The sequence below is a fragment of the Natator depressus genome, chromosome 11, assembly GCF_965152275.1.
Source record: "Natator depressus isolate rNatDep1 chromosome 11, rNatDep2.hap1, whole genome shotgun sequence".
Classification (NCBI taxonomy): Eukaryota; Metazoa; Chordata; order Testudines; family Cheloniidae; genus Natator; species Natator depressus.
Genome location: NC_134244.1, coordinates 70,312,285 through 70,336,391, shown reverse-complemented (window position 1 = coordinate 70,336,391; position 24,107 = coordinate 70,312,285). Strand labels below are relative to the sequence as shown.

The 24,107-nt window shown below is 38.1% G+C and overlaps 1 protein-coding gene across 4 annotated transcripts in view; it reads left to right on the top strand.

Moving 5' to 3' along the window:
- AGAP1 (ArfGAP with GTPase domain, ankyrin repeat and PH domain 1) overlaps positions 1-24,107 on the top strand; it is a 680,051-nt gene that overhangs the window by 360,621 nt on the left and 295,323 nt on the right. For all 4 annotated transcript variants that reach the window (XM_074968160.1, XM_074968159.1, XM_074968162.1 and 1 more), the window contains 2 exons: positions 2,242-2,397; positions 8,669-8,761. In XM_074968160.1, the coding sequence (XP_074824261.1) occupies positions 2,242-2,397; positions 8,669-8,761 (249 nt within the window). The remainder of the gene's footprint in view (positions 1-2,241; positions 2,398-8,668; positions 8,762-24,107) is intronic.

Genomic DNA, 24,107 nt, shown 5'->3' with positions numbered 1-24,107 from the left:
TCACATGTAATTGACCTGAACAAACAGCTTCTAGTATCTACTAAAAACATCAGGAAAAGATCACCTCCTGCATGCGCTGGAAATGCTATCTTCATATGGAAGTGAAACTGCTTATGCCTTCCCATCAATATCTCCAGCATCAGCAGTTCCTAACCAGTCTTGGGAGAGACAAAGGTTCAGTTGATCTTATTAACTCCATGTTTGCCAAGGCAGATACAGTTCTCAATCTTGTTAGAGATGGCCATAAGGAAACTCATCATCTTTTGGGGCTGGCTGAAATTGATGACTCAGAACAGGGCACTGCTCAATAGCAGAGCTGACAATTTCTCTGCCTATCCTCATGGCTCTGGGGGAGGATAATGATCCAAATAAATGGCCCTTTGGCCAGGTGTTTCAGAGCCATCTGGCTTCTTGAAAGGATCCTAAAGAAGAAGATTAAAAGTTGAAAAGGTTAGCTTTCCAGTGTGTAAAGGCCCGTGTGGAAACTATTGGACAAAATTTTCATTTGTCTGAGTAACTTAAAGACAAATTTCTTCATTGTTAGTTTGATAATTGTTTTTGGCTGCAATGAATGTGTCAAAGTTAGACCAGTTTTTCTATTGGGTTTGTACAGGACGTGAGGCACTTCATTAACCACCCACAGCAGTAGGGTCATTTAAGTCTTAACCAGTCTGATTTGGAGCCACTGTTGGCTCAGATTTATTATGCGGAAGGTTATCTTCCAGATGCATGACTTCATTTTATGGTATGAGACTTCGGTGACACATATCTTATATTCTGTGAAGAATAGCCATTCATACAGATGTGTCCTAAATTCCTTGCATAGCTGGTGGTTGCACTACACTTCAGTGAATCTGTTGTCCTTGCAGATATTTATCTTATGCCTGCATGCTCATCCCAGCAAGTTACTACTCCACAATCTTGATGTGAAAAGGTCCCTAGGTTTTATCTGGAGCAAACAGGAGGCCTTAAAATGCCACCCAGCTTTTTGTTTCATTTGACAATGCATTAGGTTCTAATGTTACCAAGCATATCTTTTCAAAGTATATCTGATTGTATTTTTTATTGTTACTGTCTGGGAGGCCTGCAGCTTGAAAATCATGTCAAGGCTCATTCCATTCTGGGCAAGTCAGCTTTACCTAGTAGCCTCTGAACTAAGTAGCCACACAGGCTTACACGCACTTCCCAAGTGTTTTCTTAGAATCTAGGCAAGAATCCAGGGTTAAATTATCAGTGTTGGAGCCCAAGCTCCAACTCCGTCTGGAGTTCTGTTCACTATGTCCTTATTCTATTGATATGAGTCCATCTTTTGTACTTTCTAGATGATACTGTAATCTTATCATTGTTGCTTATGTTGTAATTTAGTCCTCATAAATTTAAAGAAAAATTTCACTGCTTTCATACCTCAAGGTATTTCATTGTGGTTGTTTTTTTTTTTTTGTGCTGATTACAGATTATTTTAGCTTTTGTTCTATGTTTTATTTGAAAGTCCTCCTTTGTGACTTTGTCTGCCAGAGAGAAAATCCAACGGGATTAGTTACCTTTGAAGAAAAGAAATTACCTACAGTTCTTGTTGTCTGAAGAAGCATATCTCCATGGATTAGCACTCACTCAGCTCCATTTAGAAATGCCTCTGCTTAGTTGGGTGGTTTCTATAACATTTTGTTATATATAAATTTTACATTTCAGATTTTTTTGGATGGATTGCTGCTCATTTTTGAAAGAATTGACTTTAGTATGCAAGGCTCAGTGTAGGAACATGAGTGGGGTGAGCATAAAATGCGTCTCTGGAGGTCTCTAAACTTAACTTGGAATCCGTACCTGCTCTCTGGCTGAAAGCAAGACCTTAGAGTGTTTCTGCATATAACCAGGGGTGAATGTGGCTCCAAGTGTCTACCAAACTTGAAGTGGGAAAATCAAGCTTTTATTTTTAATATGTCTTGAAAAATGTATTGCTTTACAATATACTGAAACAAGTTTTTAAACCAATTTGTCACATTGTGGAAGATGAAAATGTATCTACCTTAGAGGCAGAAACATCATATTTTTCTCTGAGGTGAATGGAAATGGCATTTTTTAAAAAAAGTTTAACAGTGCTATCAAGTGCTCCTAGGATAGGTATCACTAATTTGGTAAGCCAAGATACCGTTCTTCCATTTGAGGGTTAAGTAGATAATGCTGTGAATTGGAGGTTGCTTAAAAGCAGCATAACACTGTTAAAACTAACTTTAATCATTGCAGACCAGTAATGGAGGAGGGAGCTTAAGTGATTATTCCTCCTCTGTTCCATCAACTCCAAGCACCAGTCAGAAGGAGCTACGGATTGATGTTCCTCCCACTGCCAACACTCCAACACCCGTTCGTAAACAGTCCAAGCGCCGCTCCAACCTCTTCACGGTGAGTGACCCAGAGAAGAAAATGTTGCTGTTTAAGTTTGATGACTGACTAAACTTAGATCCTGCTAAGCCACGCTAGTCTAGTCTAAATAGATGTGCCAGGAAGGTTCTGCTAGTTTCAAGGCAAAAGTCTGAAGATTTTTGAGGTTTTCCTTTATGTTGGAAAACTCATCCAGACACAGTGACGTTTCCTAGCATGGTCCAGGTATTTCACTGTTATGAAACTGATCATTTACTAGTGGAACAATTTCTGTTCAGGATATTCTGAAGCTTCTGCAATATGTTATAAAGCCCCAGCAGGTTAAACACTCCATATCATAGATACATGACTTTGATTCCCAGGTGTCTCTGTTCAAGCCTAAATTCTCCAGTTTTGTCACCTTCTGAGTTAGCAATGAGAATTCTGGACCTCTGGTCCAAAACAACTGATCAGGAAAAAAAAACTACTGATTTCAACTGTGGAAGCATCCAGTATAAATTGAGAGAAAATTCTGAGTTGGGGTCTCTGCAAGGTAAATTATACATGGTACCAGAAAACTAAACTGTTCCATACTGGCTTAAAAATACAATATCTCAATTCATGTTTCTTCATCACATTCTTTTAATTCTGGGAGAGATCCTAATTATGTGTATTTTCTTCTGAAGTATCTGACATTGGCCACTGTAGGAGACAGGATAGTGGAGAAGGTGGAACATTAATCAGATCTAGTATGGCAGTTCCTATGTTCCTGCATAAGTATTTAGGGAAATGTAAATAATTGAAGAATTTTAATGTGTTTAGTATTCTGGTTGTGATAGGAGTATTCCATTGTGGGCCATTTTTCTAAGACAAATACAATTGTGGTTTTGTACTTAGTTTTGAAACTCTATTCTGAGAGGTTTCAGAGTAGCAGCCATGTTAGTCTGTATCCGCAAAAAGAAAAGGAGTACTTGTGGCATCTTAGAGACTAACAAATTTATTTGAGCATAAGCTCTCGTGAGCTACCGCATCCAATGAAGTGATCTGTAGCTCACGAAAGCTTATGCTCAAATAAATTTGTTAGTCTCTAAAGTGCCACAAGTACTCCTTTTCTTTCTTCTGACAGGGTTATAACAGAGTTGATTTGTGTCCACACACAAATTCTTTTCTCATCACAGCCATGTGTCGGTCAAGTTCTACCTCACTGTGTTTGTGTCTGTGCCTTCTGGGGAAAAGTCCCATACTGCCTCATCAAGGGACAGAGTGCCTGAGGAACATACACAGAGCACCACTAGCTGTGTGTAGGAAGGTGTACACTGGCTGGCAGGAAGGAGGGACCAGACTGGTTGCACGTACAGCTAGGAGGGGGTCTTTAGAAAAACAGTATGCTGAATTATTTATAAGAAGACAACCATGTGCCAGCCTAGACCTTTGATGAGTGCAAAACACTGTTACCTGCCATGGTTACAGAGTATAAACCATATTGGACGCAAATCATGTGTAGTACCAACCTGTTACGCAATCTGTTTAAAGTTGTAATATAGACAGGCCTTAGAACATCATACAAGTAGTTAAAGTTACGATGGATTAATATCTAGATATTAAAAAAGCATTTTAAAAAATAATAGTATCTGAAAGCTTGTCAGAATTGTGCTCTGACCTTTTATAAAGTGGTCTGTTTTGATTTTTAAATTTAGATCTTGTGAATTATTAACTCCACTAGATGTCAGTGTCATCCTAGGAACTGAATGCAGGATAATAAATTTGAAAGTACTCACAATTGAAAACTGTTACAGCTCCATTTAGAAAAGCCTGCCAGCTTGCTCTTGTTCTAAATATGAATAGGATACAGTGGGGATGGTTATATGATTAGTAGTTGTGATATAGAAAACTAAGGATGGCCTAAACTGGAATAGGCAGAAGAGATGCGTAAATGTTTTTTTTATGCATTTCCTATCTTAAAGGAGAGAGTTATAAAAGAATATGTAAAGTAACCTCTGTCTGCCATAAGCCAACTGACTAAAAATCTGTTTGCCAAAAAAAAGTATTTTAAAGTTTAAAATGTTTTATTTAAAAAAGATAAATATTCTGTAGTCATAATAAACAAAACCCTCCGTTTTCATTGATAAAACCCCTGTATTAACTATTACACTACTGATATTGAATAATACTTAACATTGTTTAACTATTGGCCCTGCATAAACCTTTATTTTGGAGGGAAAACCCCTCTTATAATCATGAAAGTTCATTGCTGTCCAGTAATAGGTAATTGGCATAAAAGTTTGTATAAATAATCTTAAAACCAAGTTTTAGACACCTTTTAAAGTGATCTACTTGTGTGACACATGGAAGGTAATTTAATTATGTAGTACTACATACTACAGTTTTTACAAAAACTTTGTGTCAAAGCATGGATTCACGGGGGAGGGATAGCTCAGTGGTTTGAGCATTGGCCTGCTAAACCCAGGGTTCTGAGTTCAATCCTTGAGGAGGCCATTTAGGGATCTGGGGCAAAAATTGGGGATTGGTCCTGCTTTGAGCAGGGGGTTGGACTAGATGACCTCCTGAGGTCCCTTCCAACCCTGATATTCTATGATTCTATGAATTAATGCCAACTTTCTAGCCTCTTGGAATAATATTATTGAGTGGATAGATGGCAGATACTTTTCCATTAGTACTGTGGTGAGGAACAGGGATTCAGTTCTCACTGCAGTTTTATAACATAAGAAAATTCTGACTTAGTTGTGGTTTTGGAAGGTTTTTTTGGCAGGGGGCAAGGGTTTAGTTGGATGGATCTTAGTTATATCAGTTTGACTAAACTTGACACTGGTTGTCAGACAGGATATGTTCTCCTCCTCCCCCCACGCATAGTTTTCAGTTAGCATTGGAGGGGAAGGGAACCCTTCTACCAAATGGTTTTAAATGATAAATGGATGATGTGACCTCATGCCTATTTATGAGTTTAGAGTGAGGATGGGTTTGAAGAATTTAAAAAAATAATCAAGTTACAGTATTGCAGGGAGGGATAGCTCAGTGGTTTGAGCATTGGCCTGCTAAACCCTGGGTTGTGAGTTCAATCCTTGAGGGGGCCATTTAGGGATCTGGGGCAAAAATTGGGGATTGGTCCTGCTTTGAGCAGGGGGTTGGACTAGATGACCTCCTGAGGTCCCTTCCAACCCTTATATTCTATGATTCTATTGTATGTGCAGCAACTGATCTTCTCACTCTTCGCTATACATCAACTTTTGAAATCAGAGTTGTTGCAGTGTTTATTTTTTCCACTCACAGCATAACAGATCAATAAATGCATCATTTCTGCAAGTGTCTTGTATCTTGAATTTCATCCACTAATAGTAAATACATCTGTTTGTCGCTCTCATATTAGGATTTAAGATATGCATAGGTTTTCTGCCTATGGTGTACTTCAACCTATATGACTAATACTACTGCTATCCAAAACCTGGCTTTGGATAGTAACTATTTCTCTGATTACAAACCTGATCTGAATGAGCCTCCAGCCAATGGGATGTCAGTAGAAGCATCTGATTTCTCATATGAACTTAACTATCAGTTATATCATTATTATATAATGATATTATATATCATTATTATATAATGCACAATTTTAAGAGTGACTCTGTAGTGATTCTAAATTAAAATCGCTACCTCTTCAGCACTGAAGTGGCACTTAAAGATTAGCACGTGTAGCTGTTGTCCTACCTAGACCTCTTTCTCATTATTACTGATATTCTGGTAATACCCAGACTTCCTAATCAGGGTTGGGTCTGCATTCTTGAAGGTGCTGTACACATACATAATAAAACACTTTCTGCACCAAAGAAAGTATATTCTGAATAACTGATTGTGAAAGGATATTAAGTTTAGATATTAGGGTTCTGCTGTAGTTCTGTCCAAGCTATGTCTGATCCAAAGTAGCAATGGACCACATAGAATGCCAGTGCAAGGTGGGGTTTGTTTAATCATTATTGTGGTGTTATATTTTTATATCGGGGGTAGCCGTATTAGTCTGTCTCTACAAAAACAACAAGGGTCCAGTGGCACCTTAAAGACTAACAGATTTATTTGGGCATAAGCTTTCATGGGTAAAAAACCCACTTCTTTAAATGCATGGAGTGAAAATTACAGATGCTAAATGTTAAATATTAGATGTTAAATATGCCTGCATCTGTAATTTTCACTCCATGCATCTGAAGAAGTGGGATTTTTACCCACGAAAGCTTATGCCCAAATAAATCTTAGTCTTTAAGGTACCACCGGACTCCTCGTTATATTTTTATACTCCCTTAATGAAATGTTAGTAGAACTACTAAGGAAAGAGTAGTTAAACTATTAAACATAGAGAATTCATTATGAATGCTGCCGCTGCATTGTCAACTTCTGTTTCTGTATACTGCAGCATATAAAACGTATCGCTGTTTAGGGATCTCGGTACCGCATTGGCACAATTTGATGAGTTAAAGAACCATTTCCAAATTGAAATCTGCATTTGTCTGAAAATTTTGTGTTTACCATAGTTAAAAATAATAGCTAAGTTTATTATAACTAGCAAAAAAACTATTATGTTTACTTTGTGCATTTGACAGCACCTAGTGTACAGTCACTTTCACTGTTTTCCCTTTATGTTCAATTAATAACTCCCTTGCTGAAAAGACCCTTACAAAGATGTATAGGGGAGCAGAAAAACCATTGTACATACAGATTTTTTTTAAATCAGTACATAGTACTTAAAGTGTGCTCCATCAGAAACCGTTTTTCTTTTTTAAATCAAATTTAAAATATATCAAGTTAATAATGTCCCTTTTAAAGGATGGACTGGCTACCTTCCTCAGCTCCCTGAAATCTATTTTAGAGAAGAGAAGCAATGGTTCGTTATCCTGGAAATTGGATCTCATCCGTCCCACTTGTTTTGCTTTGTCTCAATTATTCTTTATTTAATTCCCTGGCATGTCTTTCACAACCCTGAACCACAGTAACTAGCCTACTCGCATAGAGTCAGGAATAGCACAGGTCCCCTGGTAGGTAAATGTGCTCAGTAGAATGCTGTTACTAGGAATCTTTCTCTGTTTTCTCTCTTCCCCCCTCAAGGCAAGTGTGCTGGGTGATCTTCCTTCCTTCCTTGTATCCCTTCACCGGCTGGCTAACCTACTATGGAAAACGAGCATGATTCTATACGTGATTCTAGTCTACGCCCCTATTTTCAAGTCTATTCTGACATCTCTTTTTAACACTATTGAAAATCCAAAGCAGCATCTTGCATCACTCTGGTTTTCATTAGCTCTCCACTGTGATGCTGGACACCACAAGTGTATTCATTTCATATATCATTGGCGATTTGAAACTCACATGAAAATGTTTCCCCATTTTGAATTTTATGTGAGTAATATTCCCATTGGAAAGTAATGGAGTGAAGTTGTCACTTGTCAGCACAGTTATTAAGGAGGATGACTCTCAGATCCTTCTCTCATAATAAAATAAATCTGTCAGAAAATCATCGTGCTTGCACATGTCTCGCTGTAAAGAACAAGGATCTAGAGTACTTGTTAAATTTCATTGTGTTTACTTAATGGCCAGACAAAATTACACTGCAAATCCCCAGCCCCTAAAACAATTCTTGAATAGGTGGAGCTTGTATTTCATTTACAGAACATCATAATAAAGCAATTTACAGACTTTTTTTAAACTTCTCTCTCCCCCCCCCCCCTTTCCCCCCATTCGAGAGTTTGCTTCTCAGTGCTCTTAGGCTTTGCCAAAAGAGATTGGATTTTTCCAGCATCGGCTGCTAGGTTGACTTTGAAGTTACTATTTTGTAACCATTCAAAAGAAATAGGGGGGAAAATGAAACTTGATATAATCAAGGGTGCATCATAAAATCACACAGTTGAGTAGTTAATAGCATTTTGAACCATTCAGACATTACTTAAATATATACATTTATGTAGTAGGGTTTCTTAGTAAGAAGCTAGAACCCTCTTTCTTCCTTGGAGCTATTATAGGCAGTTTCTGAAATGTGTTCTCTTGATAAGCATTATTTTCCTATCTGACCTCTTGATTTCCAGTAATTGAAATATGAGCACTTCAAAACTTAACAAATTTTCAAATCTAGGTGGAGGAGGACAGTATTGGGAAGATACCTTAGAAATAAAATAAACAAGATTATGTGATTGTCGCACCATTTTAAGATCTACGTTCTTTTATTTCAAAATACATATTCAAAACAATGGTTTAAACAGGGCATCCCCTCTGTGTCAACCGAAATGTTTAACAGAGTGTGAACTTTCGTTTTGCTCTGCAGTCTCGGAAAGGGAGTGATCCAGACAAAGAGAAGAAAGCCCTGGAGAGCAGAACAGATAGCATTGGAAGTGGCCGTGCAATCCCAATTAAACAGGTATGCTGCTTTTTTGCTTTCCTATAGTTAGAGACACACCTCGGGTCTTAAACACTATGATGCTGGGCCTGTGTGCCAAGATTTGTTTGATGTGCTCTGGTGATGAATGTGGAAGTCACTCACTTGACATCAATTAGGAGAGGTTCCTGTGTGTATTAAAATAGGATCATTAGAATAAGAAGAGGGAAAATGTGACAACAGGCCTAATGAAGTGCAGTCTGCCGGCCTGCATATGGAGCATGTTTCTAGGCTGAGCTGGCTTCAAAGCCTGCCTTTGTAGACAATGCTTTGATTGGGCCGTTTGCTGCCAGTCGACAGGGGTAAATCAGATCGCTGTACAAGAGCCCCTTGTGATAGCAGAAATAGCCTGATGTGGCCCTAATTTGCTGTTGCAGACGGACATCTGAACACTGTTTCAGGCTGGTTTGTAACAACGAGGCAATTAGTTGTGATAATCATAGCCGGTGTGTCAGCTGTGTGCTCTTGTTTGTAATTTGCTAATGAAGGAATTGTAACTTTGATTAGGTTCAGTTTCATTTAGACCTTATTATATAAGAGAACATTTACAGCTGTAATCTGTGGCCTTAATTAAACTTCCCCATTACACAACAGGACTTGAATTCAAGGATTTGTTTTGGCCTGTTTTTACTAGCCTAGATGCACTTTCATTAGCCCAGAAACTGGATGCTAAATTGTTACTGTGTGCACTGCTTCATAAGGGAAAGATAATATTGGAATCTGCAGTGCAGAATGGAATAATTGACTTGTTCAGTATAATTTAATCGGAAATCATGCAGCTGCGAGAGCTGAGCATTTTGAGCATTTGTGTGGGATAGTTTACAAACAGTTTTGTTAGCACTAGTTGCAAATTCTTTTCAAATGTGAGTTGCCATTATGTTAGTAGAAAAGGTGCCAAGTGAAAGACAAGAGATTCTTCCCTTCCTTCACAGCTGCCACAAATTCTTCTTTTGTTGCTTTCTATAGGTCAGTTTTCCCCCTCCCTGCTTGGGCATGGACTCCTCTCCTTCCTGCATCATCTTGCTGGCAAGGCTACGTTCTCCTGTTTTGCTTTTGCGCTCTACTTGTATGTGGCATTTTGTTTTCTAAAAAGCAGTTTAAAATTTTTTTGTGGCACCTCAGGTAGTGAAATTGTGTGCTATTATCACTATAGATTTTTAGTAGACAAATGTAATCAAGCATGTTGCTATTGTGTGATTCCAGCACACAAACTCTCTACATTTGGCACTGCAGGGAATGGAGGAAATTCCAGAACTGGAGGGGGGATGGGGTGAGAGGAAAAAAAAATTCTAGCACTTGCCATGGTATTAGCTGTGGTAGGCTCAATAATATTTTTGAGTAGATACAGAGTTTTAAATTTCAGCACTATGTAATGAAATGGGGCCGCTACTTTTAATGCAAAAGCACAAATGGGGGAAACTGAGAAATATTGTTGATGCACATGTATTCAAAATTGTAGGTGCCATTCTTTCAAGAGCTCAGTTACACTGAGAGGGTCAGAAGAATCTAAGCTAAAATGGACTCTTCAGAGGCTATCTTAGGGTAATGCATATACAGAGCAAAAACATCTCTTGCAGGGATGTAATAAAATATCCACTGCATACAATAAAATCGTCTTCTGTTTCACAGAGCTCTTACCTCTTGGTTTGAAGACTCCAGTGGCTGATGATTATCTCACTGGGTGTTGAGGGGGGTGTCACTTTCCTCCCCCAGTCTTTGGGGAATGATTTTCATTTATTAACCCCTATTCACCAAAAATGTAAGCAAATTATCCAGTGGGTCACTAGTCAAAAGATTTTTCCTGTTCACCCTAGTGCAAGCAGGATTGGGGGAGCAAGGCGAAGTAAGATTGTACGGCTTTATCACAGCACCCACCATCAATGAGTTTCAGCTCTGCAAACTCCCAGTAGGAGATTGAATTTGCAGAGGATTTGGCATGTGGATTTTTTCCATTTAATAGATAGTAATCTGCACTTAAAATCAGTAAGCCCATCACAGGTCGCTATGGCCTGGTCTACACCTAAAACTTAAGCTGCCCAAGCTATATTGCTCAGGGCTGTGAAAGATGTCATGCGCTGTGTGACACAGGTCAGCCTAACCCCCACTGTAGATGTAGCTAGGTCGATGGAAGAATTCTTCCATCAGTCTAGCTACCGCCTCGTGAGGGGGTGGATTTACTACAGTGACGAAAACCCCCTTCCGTCACTGTGGTACGTGTCTCTTGTGTACAGTGGGGTAGCTACAATGCTGCAACTGTGCAACTGTAGACATAGCCTGAGTTACATAAATTAGGAAGCATTAGGGAAAAACGGTACCCTAGCCAGACAAGGGCACTTCATCAAATGTATGAATGAAAGCAGCTCACTTACCTATGCTACCCAGTGGAGACTGACATTTACAGACTAGTGAGTGTTGGGTGGAGCTTTGGCACCACTGACCCTTGCCTTGTTCAGGGCATTACTTGAATACTAAGTCCTTGCGTAGGTCTTTACTATAATTCTTTAGTTTTATCTAAAACTAAAGAATAGCTAAGAGAATCTAAGCACTCTGTTCCTTCTCTCTTTTTTAATAGATTGTCAATTGACTGGCAGATTTTAATCTGTTTTTTCATTTTCCATAGGGGTTGCCTGACAACTTTCTTTCTTCAGTTATTTTCCTTCATAAGATGTAAATAATCTTTGAGGTTACTACTTAGTTTTTCATATTGGAAATATTAAGTATTGGAAACACTAGACGTACGAACTGAGAAATTTTCAATAACCATTAAAATAAAGAGATATTAGTTTGAGGCTGTCAGTTTATTAAAAATGTAACACAATTTATTTAAAGCTAATTTGCTCCATATGCGTCGTTTTCAAAACTTGTGTCAGCCATAAGTCGGAAAATATTATTCAGTGCTTGAAACTCTGAATGTGGTGAATGATCTTGCTATTAAGTCCTCTTTAAGTCTTCTTATTCAGATAACTACTCCCACATATTCATTCCTCTTCCCATGCACTGAATACGGAAAAGATTCCTGAATATGGGATGTCTGTCACACTTGCCTAATTGTTTAGAGTGTCGTTTTTCATCAGCACTGAATCCTTAATTACAACTGTATCTAGATAAATTGTTAACATGGCTATATTGTTCTGAGCCTTTACAGATTACAAGCACTTGGAGATAGCTCAGAAGCAGTGTTCAAAAATCTTGTCTGAGAAGTTTCACTGTTAAGTTTATTTTCTAATTTCACCGTTGTGGAAGAGGCTGGTAGATACAACAAAGAGGACTCTTAGAAATAAGAACTTGAGTAATACTTTGTTTACTTTTACATGCAGTGGTTAAAAAAAAAACCAATATAGCATTAGTTTATTTCAATGAAAAGGAAATGGTAGGGAGGTAGAAAGATAAATCCATTTTACTTCAGGAAGTGCAGTACAGATTGCAATATTCATAACCTCTCTGTTGCAAGAATATCATCTTTTACTGTTGTTAAAAAATTCTATTTCATCCCCATATTTTCCTGTATTTATCCTCCTATTAGCCCAATTGTGACCTTGCCACACTGCCTCATACTAGAGGTTATTGTCCATCAGTGACTCCAGCTATGCTAAAGGTCCTGTGACTGCAGGACCATTCCTTAAACTGCTCTTGTGAGTCATGGCTTTGCCAACTTTACTTGTGCACATGCAGTCTTTCATTATGCCACTGGGCCTTCTTTAAAAGCCTGTAGCTGTTATGCTTTTTTCCAGATCTGGTAGTGTTTGTGCAGTAGTAATTGCAAATAAATAAAAAAAACTTTGCTATAGAATTATGGTTGAAATTATGTTACAATGGATTCTGACTCCCCCAACCCCTGGCAAAAGATTGCATTCTACACCATGTAAAAAAGTTCAGACGTTGAAGGGAAGGGTTAATGGATCCACCTTGTTCCCCCACTTCTCCTGGATGGTTCTTCATCAGTCATTTCATCTGAATTATATAGTTACCCAGCCTTGGTGTTGCTCCCTAAAATCTGGGGGGGAAATATGCAGATTTCTAGGAGATTAGAAATGGATCCCATAAGTAAGAAATAGGGCTTTATTCTCTCCTGTTCTAAAGGACAACATTAAGGTTGGGTGGACAGTGTTAATCGGGTGTGTGAATCAGTGAGTGAAGGATTCCATGTCAGGGAGGAACAGACAGGATCCCTTAACTGTTCTTGTTCAGATGTTCTAACCTTTTTAAAAGGTCTAGATTTTATTGTCTAGAAAATGTAATCTCGTTTTGGATGTTAGACTGCAGGGAAACCCACTCTCAACCTTGATTCTCCTCTAAGGCCAGGTCTACACTGGGAACACTTTGCTGGTGTAGCTATGCTCATATACTGTATAGGTAAAACACTCCAATGCTGGACAGTATATACCAGCAAAACTGCTTTTGCTGGCAAAGCTTGTCTCGGCACAGCAATGTCAGTCAAACCACATCCTTGACCTGCATAGTTATGCTGGCAAACATATGTAGTGTAGATCTGGCTTATGCTTTTTGTTTGTGGTTTCCCAGTCCTTTAAATGAGCAACTGTCATAAATATAAAGGGAAGGGTAAACCCCTTTAAAATCCCTCCTGGCCAGAGGAAATCTCCTCTCACCTGTAAAGGGTTAAGAAGCTAAAGGTAACCTCGCTGGCACCTGACCAAAATGACCAATGAGGAGACAAGATACTTTCAAAAGCTGGGAGGAGGGAGAGAAACAAAGGGTTGTGGGTCTGTCTATATTTTGTCTTTGCCGGGGATAGACCAGGAATGAAGCCTTAGAACTTTTAGTAAGTAATCTAGCTAGGTACGTATTAGATTATGATTTCTTTAAATGGCTGAGAAAAGAATTGTGCTGAATAGAATAACTATTTCTGTCTGTGTATCTTTTTTTGTAACTTAAGGTTTTTTGCCTAGAGGGGTTCTCTATGTTTTGAATCTAATTACCCTGTAAGGTATTTACCATCCTGATTTTACAGGGGGGATTTTTTTTTTATTTCTATTTACTTCTATTTCTATTAAAAGTCTTTTTGTAAGAAAACTGAATGCTTTTTCATTGTTCTCAGATCCAAGGGTCTGGGTCTGTAGTCACCTAGGCAAATTGGTGAGGCTTTTTACCAAACCTTGTTCAGGAAGTGGGGTGCAAGGTTTTGGGAAGTATTTTGGGGGGAAAGACGTGTCCAAACAGCTCTTCCCCAGTAACCAGTATTTGTTTGGTGGTGGTAGCGGCCAATCCAAGGACAAAAAGGGTGGAATATTTTGTACCTTGGGGAAGTTTTGACCTAAGCTGGTAAAGATAAGCTTAGGAGGTTTTTCATGCAGGTCCCCACATCTGTACCCTAGAGTTCAGAGTGGGGGAGGAACCTTGACAGCAACATATATACATCTGGTTGGGTACGAGGTCCACAGGAGTGATGTCTTGCGCTGACCAATCTTCTGAATAAGGTGGCGGGGGGGAATAAGGAGAGGGGAAAACCCTGAATGTTGCAGTTTGCCACTTAAAGTGCATTATGTTGTGCAGAACATATCTCTACTCCAGTCTAATGTGCATAGATTGAGAATCAGGGCTTGCTTCAGCCTTCTCCAAAAAACCTCCAGCTTGCCATAGATGGCTTCAGCCAGGGAGAAAGCAAACAGCCCTTCATCTACTAAATTCTTTTAAAGCAGTATATAATCTTAATTTTTCCAGTTCTTCCTTACTTTCTAACCTGATGAGCTGGATGTGCCTATGGCTACTTTTTATAACCCGGAGCTTAGTTAAGCCCTTTTTTGCTTATCTTCATGTGGGGTATCACAAATTGTCTTGATACTTTTATAATGTATCTTCTTTATTTCTCCAGTGAATGTCTTTCCTTTCTTCTCCAGAAATACTAAAAAACATTTTTTCATACAGTGTCAACAAAACAAAACAGCCATTTGGAATGTTTAGCCTGAGTCATTTTGAAGCTATTGTGAATAACCTCCCCAACCAAAAAAATTAACCAATAGTGAACTTAATGTAACTTTTCAAAACACTATAATTTGAAAACTTCTGTGCTAATTTTTACCAAATTTACTCTAGTATGAAATATAGCATCTGAAATTTCAGGAAGGTCAGTTTCTTTTCAGGAATTTAGGGGAGCTGAAAATCAGGTTTAAGATGGGAAGCTAGCTTTACTTAACTAGAGAGTAGCATTAGCCCTGTCAGCTGGCACGAATAGCTGTGTGTTCCATGATTTTCCATTAAAAACAAACAAACAAACAAAATTATGATAAAAGAATAAGATTGCACAGTTAATACCTCAAAAATCAAGAATTAAAAAAGATGCACGCAAATTTCACTCTTCCCATCTGTGTGTGCATTATAATACATGCTTTAATTACATGAACACATACTATTTCTCAGATTCAAGAATAGATTCTTCCTGCAACCTTAGATATCCACGTATAGTATCTTGTATTACTGTATACCACTCTGTGTACCAGTCAAGCAGAAGCCAGAAAAATTTCAACCAAAAAGTTGAAATTTCTGGAAGATTATGAACAGCTAAGAAATAGGGGCTTAAAATGGAAGGACTTAAGCAACTTTACTATAGCTTTTGCTGGCTTCGCTGTTGTAATAAGGTTAAGATAAATGGTTAATGCAAGATGAAATAGGAAAAATAACCCAGTCTACTCTCTGTTGAAAAACATTTATGAGAATTAAGCTTTGTTTCCTGCAGAGAGAGTGAATTTTCTAAAAACTCTTTCAGTCAAGCCATTTTTTTTTTTTTTAGATTCATATGCTTCCTACTAAGCTTCTGTAGTTGGAGTGTTTTGGGAAGGTTCATTTTGTTTGTTTTTGTGGTCTTGCTAAACCTCCATTAGTAGGACATATTCAAGTAAAAAAAAATCACAACAACAAAAATAAAAGCAAGAAACTCAGCTCAGCGGTGAGTGGGCTTGTCATGTATTAATTTTTCATTGCTGTGGAGAATTGTACATACATAATCACTTGATTGCAGTGGGAGTTAGCGAGCTCCTATGGTGTCATTTGCATAAATCTTGTTAAGTCAATGGCAGTTAATGAAGTACAAATGAGCCTGGAGAAGGTGACATGCAAATCGTGGGTGGCAGATGGGAGGTCTGTTTTTGGGATGGCAGCTGTGTGCTCTTTCTTTTTTCTTTTTTTTCTCCCCTCTCTAGTTTTGAGTGTAAATAAATACATAAGAGCTGGCCTGGCTTTCTGGTTTCATAAATTCTTATGTTTAGCATTTGCACTTAATCACAGATGCTCATATTATTCTATAACTGAACTATATAACCTTGACTCTGCTTTTTCCCAAAATGGGAAGGCCGGGGCTTTGTTGGAAATAGCTTTTGGCATGACACTTGAGCTGTTTGGTCACACTTGTCAGTATGATATTTTTGCCCCAAAATTCAGGTTTAAAAAAAATTCCGGCTGCATCTCCTAGAATAACAAATGCCAAATTTTGTTTCAATGTAAAGATTTCTGGTGACACTAAAAATGACACCAGTCACATTTATGGGAAATGTTTCAGAGTAGCAGCCGTGTTAGTCTGTATTTGCAAAAAGAAAAGGAGTACTTGTGGCACCTTAGAGACTAACCAATTTATTTGAGCATAAGCTTTCGTGAGCTACAGCTCACTTCTTCGGATGCATATGGGAAAGCTACTTTGAGGTAGTGAAGGAGGGATAAGCAGTATCTACGCTGTCCCAAGATTGAAAGATAACCTGTGATTATTGGAATTTGGTACTTTGTCAGTGTAGCTCCTCTCATTTTAAGAAAACATAATAAAACAATATGCACTTAAATAACTGCAAAGATCCCAATGGATCTTTGTTAGTGAGTGACATGAAGTAACTGCATTGGTTAAACATTCATTTCTGTTAAAGACTAATTCATATTTTTGGAAGTGTGCATTATCGCTTCTGAAATAGCGGGTCTCAACAAATTCGAACTTGTAATTTCTGAATCTGACTTCAGTCAGGAAAAATATATCATTAGAGCTGGTGGAAAATTCTGTCCGCCTCCCCTCCAACTCCCCCAACAGAGAATGCTGTTTCAACAAACGAAACTTTGGAAAAATTTTACTTGGACAGAACTTTTCGTTGTTCAGTTAAACATAATTTTGAAACTTTTTAAAAAGTTATGTTTTATTGTGAAAACACTCTTTAACTTTTTTTTTCTCACTGGCAACAGCAGGAGGAAGGCAGAAAGTATTTTATGTTGTTTCTTTCCCCATCCCCCCAAAAAGTTGTGAAACTCCTTTTTGTCAAAAAACTCCAAATGAATAGCACCATTGAATTTTCTTCATTTCTTGTGAAATACTTTCACAAAATAGTCTCTTTTCAACCAGCACTGTATGGAATACTTGCATATTTGGGATGTTTATTCTAGGAACAGCCATTGAGTTGTCTGTCTGTTTTGAATCTATGATCTGGACACATGAAAACAGACAAGTAAAATAAAAATGACTAGTGAAAAACAGTTCCGATTTTAAAATGCAGACAGAAAGTCAAAATAAGTTTTTTGTTTTAGTTGTTTGCCTGCTTTTTAAATTACAAATATCAGATCTTTTCTATGCTGCTCTTACTGGAAGACTCTATGGAGAACTAGTGGGACTGCTTTGCTGCTCCATGACTCCTTCCTTCCTACTCTTTGTGTGTCTTATTTATTTAGATTGTAAATTTTTCATGGCAGGAATTGTCTCTGACATATGTTTGTATGGTGCCTATCACAGTGGTGCCCAGAACTCAGAGTTTTGGGGCACTGCTGTAATAAATTACAAACTGGAGCAGTTTATATGGAAATAAATTTGTATACAGTCTGTTTAAAACTTTACTTTCTGTTTTCTGTGATAAGTAGAGAACGTTAAAAATTCAAACAGCCCAGCTCCTTCAATTGTGGTCAGAGCCCACATTCAAGTTCTTTAGAGTGTCCATCAGTTAAAAGGAGAGATAAGGCTTGATATTACTCTTATTTCTAAAGGAGGGGGGGAAAACAGGGAAAAGTACCTTTAAAAAATTTTACAAGGTGGAAACAAACAACTGTTCAGGCTTTAGTATATCACAAAGAAGACAAAAGCATAAACACAATTCTTTTTTCCCTTTGCTTAAATGTGAAGGAAACATGTGAGAGCTGATTCCTACAACCTGCTGTAGCCTGCTGACCTCAGCTGGCTGGTGCCTTGGAGGAACATGAGGTGGTGCATTGTGTGACGCTTATTAAATAAAGAAAACAATAATAGATGTTTTGAGAAGGATCCACATAAAGATCAATACCATACACTGATGATTGGCCTGATCTTTGGCAGGGTGCTCCTCTTCTGAGGAAACCAAAGCAGAGACCAATCTGAAGACAGCTTCTATAAAGGGGATGGGTAGACTGAAACGGGGAAGGGAAATCTGTTGCTTTTTTGTTTCACTGGCTGGCAGTGACCAGCCGCTTGTTTAATATTAAAAACCAATTTCTTATTTTCTGTATAGATCCATAAATGTTTGAGTTCCTCCTTTTTTCTATCTTCTGGTAAAATACAATGCAGTGTAGGCCAAAAAGAACCTTTCCAGTAAAGGACACACAATGGGGTTTTTAATTCCTTATCACTAAGGTTATGGAGGTCATAGAATCCATGATTTTGTGTGACCTCTGCAACTTCAGCCCCGGCCACCGGGGCTCGGGCTATTAGCCCCAGGTGGCAGAGCTCAGGCTTCCATGATTTATTGTTTGTTGCCCATGTCCTGTTCGTGACTTTCACTAAAAAATACCTGTGACTAAATCTTAGCCTACTTATCACTGAACATATTCCTAAATATATCTTTATGGCATGTTAACCATCTGGAGATTATATTTAAAAGGGATTCAATAATTTAGGTCTTCAAGGAATTTTTCTGCGTTAGTGCAAAAGCTGTCGCCTTTTGGTCAGGATTTTGTTGGCTTTACTGTGAGCTCAGAATTAAAATAAATGCATATAACCATTCCCAGAAAAACACCTACATTTTCCGCATTAGCTAGAATTTGTTCTCATCTAGACCATGAAATCTTTGTGCCTGACTCATGCAGTTCTTTTTGTATGGTCTTTATGAATTTCCAGCCTTTAAACTTCAAGGTTGTCCAGTCTAGTGGCATTGCATCCTTCTCTCTTGCTCCAAGCAGTGGGACCATATCATATCCATCCTTTGGCATCTTCACTGCTTTTCTATATTCACCTTGTATCTGACTCCAAAACTGCCTTTTTGAATTTTCACAGCTTTTAATGGACTTAACCTGACCTCATGTCTACCTACTCTCCTGCAACTCACAGCTTCTCTCTCTCTCCTCTTTTCAGCTTCCTACAATTATGTGTCACTCTTAGTCTTCTGCTGCCTTATCTGCAGTGGTTTCTTTCCTCATCCTAGCTAATCTTCCTTTTTCTCTTTAGCCTATGTTAGACTCTTGCTGGTGAGTTTTCTGTGCAATAGTTTATGGTACTATATACCAACTTAATGTCTAGTGCTGAATAATAAACGAATTAGTTTAATCTGACCCTTCCACTGAACCAAGTAGTATCGCTGTTGTAGCATCTGAAATAAATTTTCCTTTATAAAATATTTAGGCCTCTGTAGACAACTGTTTCAACATTTCAACAAGGTTCAGTGGAAATATCTTTGAGATAGATTTTGAAAAGAGATCCAGAGCTGCACGTAGTCAGTCAAACTGATTTCATTAGTTCTCTTCACTAGCAAAAGAGCACTATAGTGCTTCAGGCAATTGTCAGACCTGAAACCCACTATCACCATAAATAACAAATGTTTTTATAGCAGGTTTCATGGATGTAAGTGCTTATATCAGACCTATGGAAAAAGAAACCAAACAGGCGACCATCTTAGCAGTAACTGTTGCGGTTTAATTTATTCAGTCTGACAAGGTGAAGGAGTTGGTATTGCAGGAGTGAAACTGATTCACAATGCTACCAGAAAGAGTAAGCATGTTAAAGGGTTTGTTGGCATTTATGTCAAGGCCAAAGTTTAACCAACTATTTTCCCTATTTTATATGTAATATAAAATCAAACTAACAAAATATAACTGGACTTCTTAATGCCAAAAATTATTTCAGTTGCCCAAAAACAAGGGCTGTAACATAACTAAAATCTAACCGATTTGCTCAGTGACCCATCAAATTCAGCTCTAGGTATCTCCCCAATCTCAAATGCATGTACTTTTGCACAATTTTTCTGTTCCTCTGAGCAAGCAATGTATGAAATACTTAGAGATCATGTTCTGAAGTTCTTAGGGCTATATTGTTAACTTTAACCCACAACATTTCTGTCCTGTTGCTCTTGATTACTCTTGTCTAGTATATTTGAAATTCATTTTTCGAGGAATATAGTTAGCTCATTTGTCTCTACTTCCTCTGGCAGAGGAAATGTAAATCTTAAGTATTTGCCTCCATTCTGAGTCTCCAAATTTTGTATTTTTCATCACTTTGCCTTTTATTGAGGTTGACAGTGTAGTAGAAATGTTTGTTTCCATCTTGCTTATCAGTAAATGGGTCCCTTTGCTTATGCCTTTTGCTCCCTACATTTGAAGCAGCACTCAGCTTTGAGCTCTCATCAAAACTGCTGTTGCAGAAAGTATACCTTTTTATAGCTGCTGTTGATCTCATTCAGGACATCTTTCAAGGTTGAGGTTTTGTCCTTCTGTTTGCATCAGAGACATTGCTTCTAACACCTAAAGAAGAGGGCAACTGAGGCCTTCTTATTGGTTGCTTTAGTTAAAGAATTCTAGGTTAGGTTTTTCCATCCTTCAGACATACTTTCTGTGTGTGCTATTGTTAGGTCATGTTTGTATATCATGGGGAGTCATTTGTGAACTGTTTAAAATCTCTAAAATTTGAAAACAAAAGCCAGCAGATATGGTATGTCTATAGAACTCTTAATGTCCCCACGATCTAATATATAATTTTATACTTTTCTCAATGCATTTTACAATGGGGAAGAATTCCTTGTGGGACAATGTCCTCAACTCAGAAAAGAAGAAAAATATATCAACAATTACACCTCAAGAAAATGAGGTCTCAGAATGAGGAATCTTTACATCACACAGATGTAAAGGAAAATATTGCCTAAATGAATGGATGTGTCACTGGGATTTAGGACGCCAGATTTGAAAAATTAGAGCAGAAAGTTGAAAATTATCAGCAGATTCCAAAAGATACCATAAAGCAAAATATTTTGAACCTAAATCAGAAGGCAAAAGAAAGTGGAGTTAAGTATAGTGCCTTTGAAATGAGTGAAATCTTTAACTGAAAAATGTCAAGCCCTTTAAATGTTGATTCAGCATTAGAATATCAATATTGTATATGGATATCTCTGATCCCTGTCTGATCAGCCGGGCACATGATACAACTCAGGGGGTTTTTTTTGTCATCAGATTGACTCTAATTTTTGTCGTTTAAGTTGTCCAGGAATGAGAGTGTCCCTTGCAGATCTTATTATAATACTGTGTACTTTGAAAGTGATTGTGTAAGGCATTATTTCTATATACACACACACACACTCTCTCTCTCTCTCTCTCTCTTTTTTCTGTATTACTTCTGTTAATTCAAGTAAAACAGACTTCACCAGGTATTGGTAGGCAGATAAAATACTGAGATTTATTTGTAGACGCCAGCATTAAAGATGGACTATCCACAATAACTGAGAGGTCGCAAAGAAATTACTAAAAGAATTAACATGTCAAAAGAAAAGCGTTGTGTAGCTTGAAATCTTGTCTTTGTCACCAACAGAAGTTAGTTCAGTAAAATATATTACTTCTCCCACCTTAACTCTGTATTGTCTGAATTTAATAATTCTAGGTTGAATTACAAAAGAATAACTGTTTCTAACAAACTGTAAAACCAGTTATCCCTAACTCTGTCTTTGAAAAGTGAAGAAGCTACAGCAATCAAACCATCAGTTGACTGGTTGTGTACTCCCTGGAAGGGACATCAGAGACTTCAATCTAAACATTCAGACCTGTAGTCATCTCATTGGACAAGCCTGGGACTTTGCTTTCACTCTAAGCAAAGGATCCACTCAGATTCCCTGAACTGAGACTTCTTCCCTTCCAGGAAAAAAGTAATGGAATCTGCATCCTGCTAGCTTCCTTGGCAACTGGTGTGCTCTAGCATGATGTTCTTTGGGACTGGCTCACAAACTTTTACATGATAGAGCCAGTTTAAAGGTACAAAAGATGTGAGTCCATCAGTAAAAATGCTAAAATATAAATCGAAAAAGCCATGGCATCAGAGAGTAAACAGATAGCAATTGCAAGCAGATTTCACAACTGATACTGCAGAGAGAGAGCAACTCTGAAGGAGATCACCAGGACTACTAGGTAGTAATCCTACAAAGAGCAGTGTCTATGAAGAACAAATCCATTTTGCCATCTTGTATTCATCAACTGTAGGGAAGACAAACTCCCAAATTTCAGACTGGGGCTTAAGGCTGGCGGAGATCCCAAGGCTTTCTACTTTACTTAGAAAATGGATGAAGTGAGACTGACAGGGCTACAACACCACTGCATAGGCTTTCTCTGGTGCGCCTCGCTAATTATCTGACCCATTGACAAGTACTAATGATATGACCTTTCAACTGCCTAGAGAGGTAGGGAGGTGTTAATACTCCCATTTTATAGAGGGGTACCAAGGAACAGAGAGATTAAGGCCCAGGCTACACTTAAAATTTTACATTTCACACCCCCTGAGAAATGTAGTTAAACTGACCTAATCTCCAGTGTAGACACCACTAGGTCAACAGACAAATTCTTCTGTCAATCAAGATACCTCTTTCTGGAAAGGTGGATTAACTGGAGCAATGGAAAAACTCCTTCCATTGCTGTAGCTGTACCCTTGTAGGATCTCTAGTGTAGACATAGCCTTAGTGACTTGCGTGAAGCCACCCAGGAAGTCTGTGGCAGAGCAGATAATAGCACCCTAATCTTTGGCGTGTCAGTCTGATCCATAAGGACCTTCTTCCTTCTCTTTCTAAATAACCTGTCTGTGCACTGACTGCAGATAATAGGATGAAGGTAGCAGGTGTCTTTATAGTTCTAAATGACATTAGCTTGTAATTGTTTTTTTAATATTGATATTACATGCATTTTACCGAACACTTTTTTTGCAACATGGCTGAATTTTACGAGGAAGCAGAAAATTTCCTTTCTGTCATGCGTACCTCTGAACTAACTTGAGAATACATACAGCTCCTTCCTTGAGTGTGTAAAAACGGTTATAACCAGTGTAACGCAGAGTACTTGATTTGGATTATGTTAAACTGCCAGTTTATGTTCCTTAAACAGAATTTAATAATTCTTTTTAGATTAGCCTGTTTTATATAGTTGTGCAGGCAGCTGATTTTGAATGCCAGCATGAGGGACCCTAAAATAATACGTTCTGGACTGACGTTATAGTAAGGGTGTTATTTTCCCAGAGCCCTTTCATTTATTTTTAATTTACAACACAGGCAAGCAAAACTTTATCTCCCACTCATCTGGTGCTGCAGAATCCCATGCCCCTTCCTAAACTGAGCCCTGCTAGAAGAAATGTAACTGCTGTGGATGTCCATTGGTGTCACACTTCTAGTATGCACATTTTTTGAGCCATCAATAACATACTAAAGTTGTCATCGCTTCCTTTGTTTCCCACTGTCCATATTACTTATTTCTACTGCACTTCTCCTGTTCTCCTTTCTGCTGCAAATTCCTCTCCCACCACTATGAGCCTTGATCCATATAAATAATTAAACTAAGAATGCACTTGTTTTTCCTGGCCCCAGCCATAGAAATTATTCATAAGAAAAATCTAACCTCTGCCAGTTCTGCCTCCAAGTTGACTACCACTCTTCCACACTGATTTTGACCACTTCACAACTGGTGTGGTCAGTGAGAATTTCAGCAGTGTCTCTTGCACCTGACTGAAGCTATCTGATAAACCCAAAAGGAAGGAACCAGTCAAGTTGGACAGGTTGCCCTAACAAGCGTGGGAGTTGAGCCAACATTTTTCATGAAAGCATCTAAGAAATTGTTCTTTGCTCAGAATTCGTATCTGTAGTGAATAGCTCTTTCCAAAACTCAATCATAATGTGGCTAACAAAGAGATAGAGATACACAAGTAGAAATACTGATTTGAGGTGTAGCATCTTGATTAGCACTTTGATCTAATCTTTATTCCTTCCCAGCACACAGTGATGCATACCAAAATAAGCTTGTAGAAATACAAATACCCTTCATACCCAAATATTCTTAATGCTGAAATCTTCTATGTAATTCTTCTGTAATTGTTGATAATCATAGTACCCGCAATTTGCTATGTTTTTAATTAGTTGATTACTAGTTATAA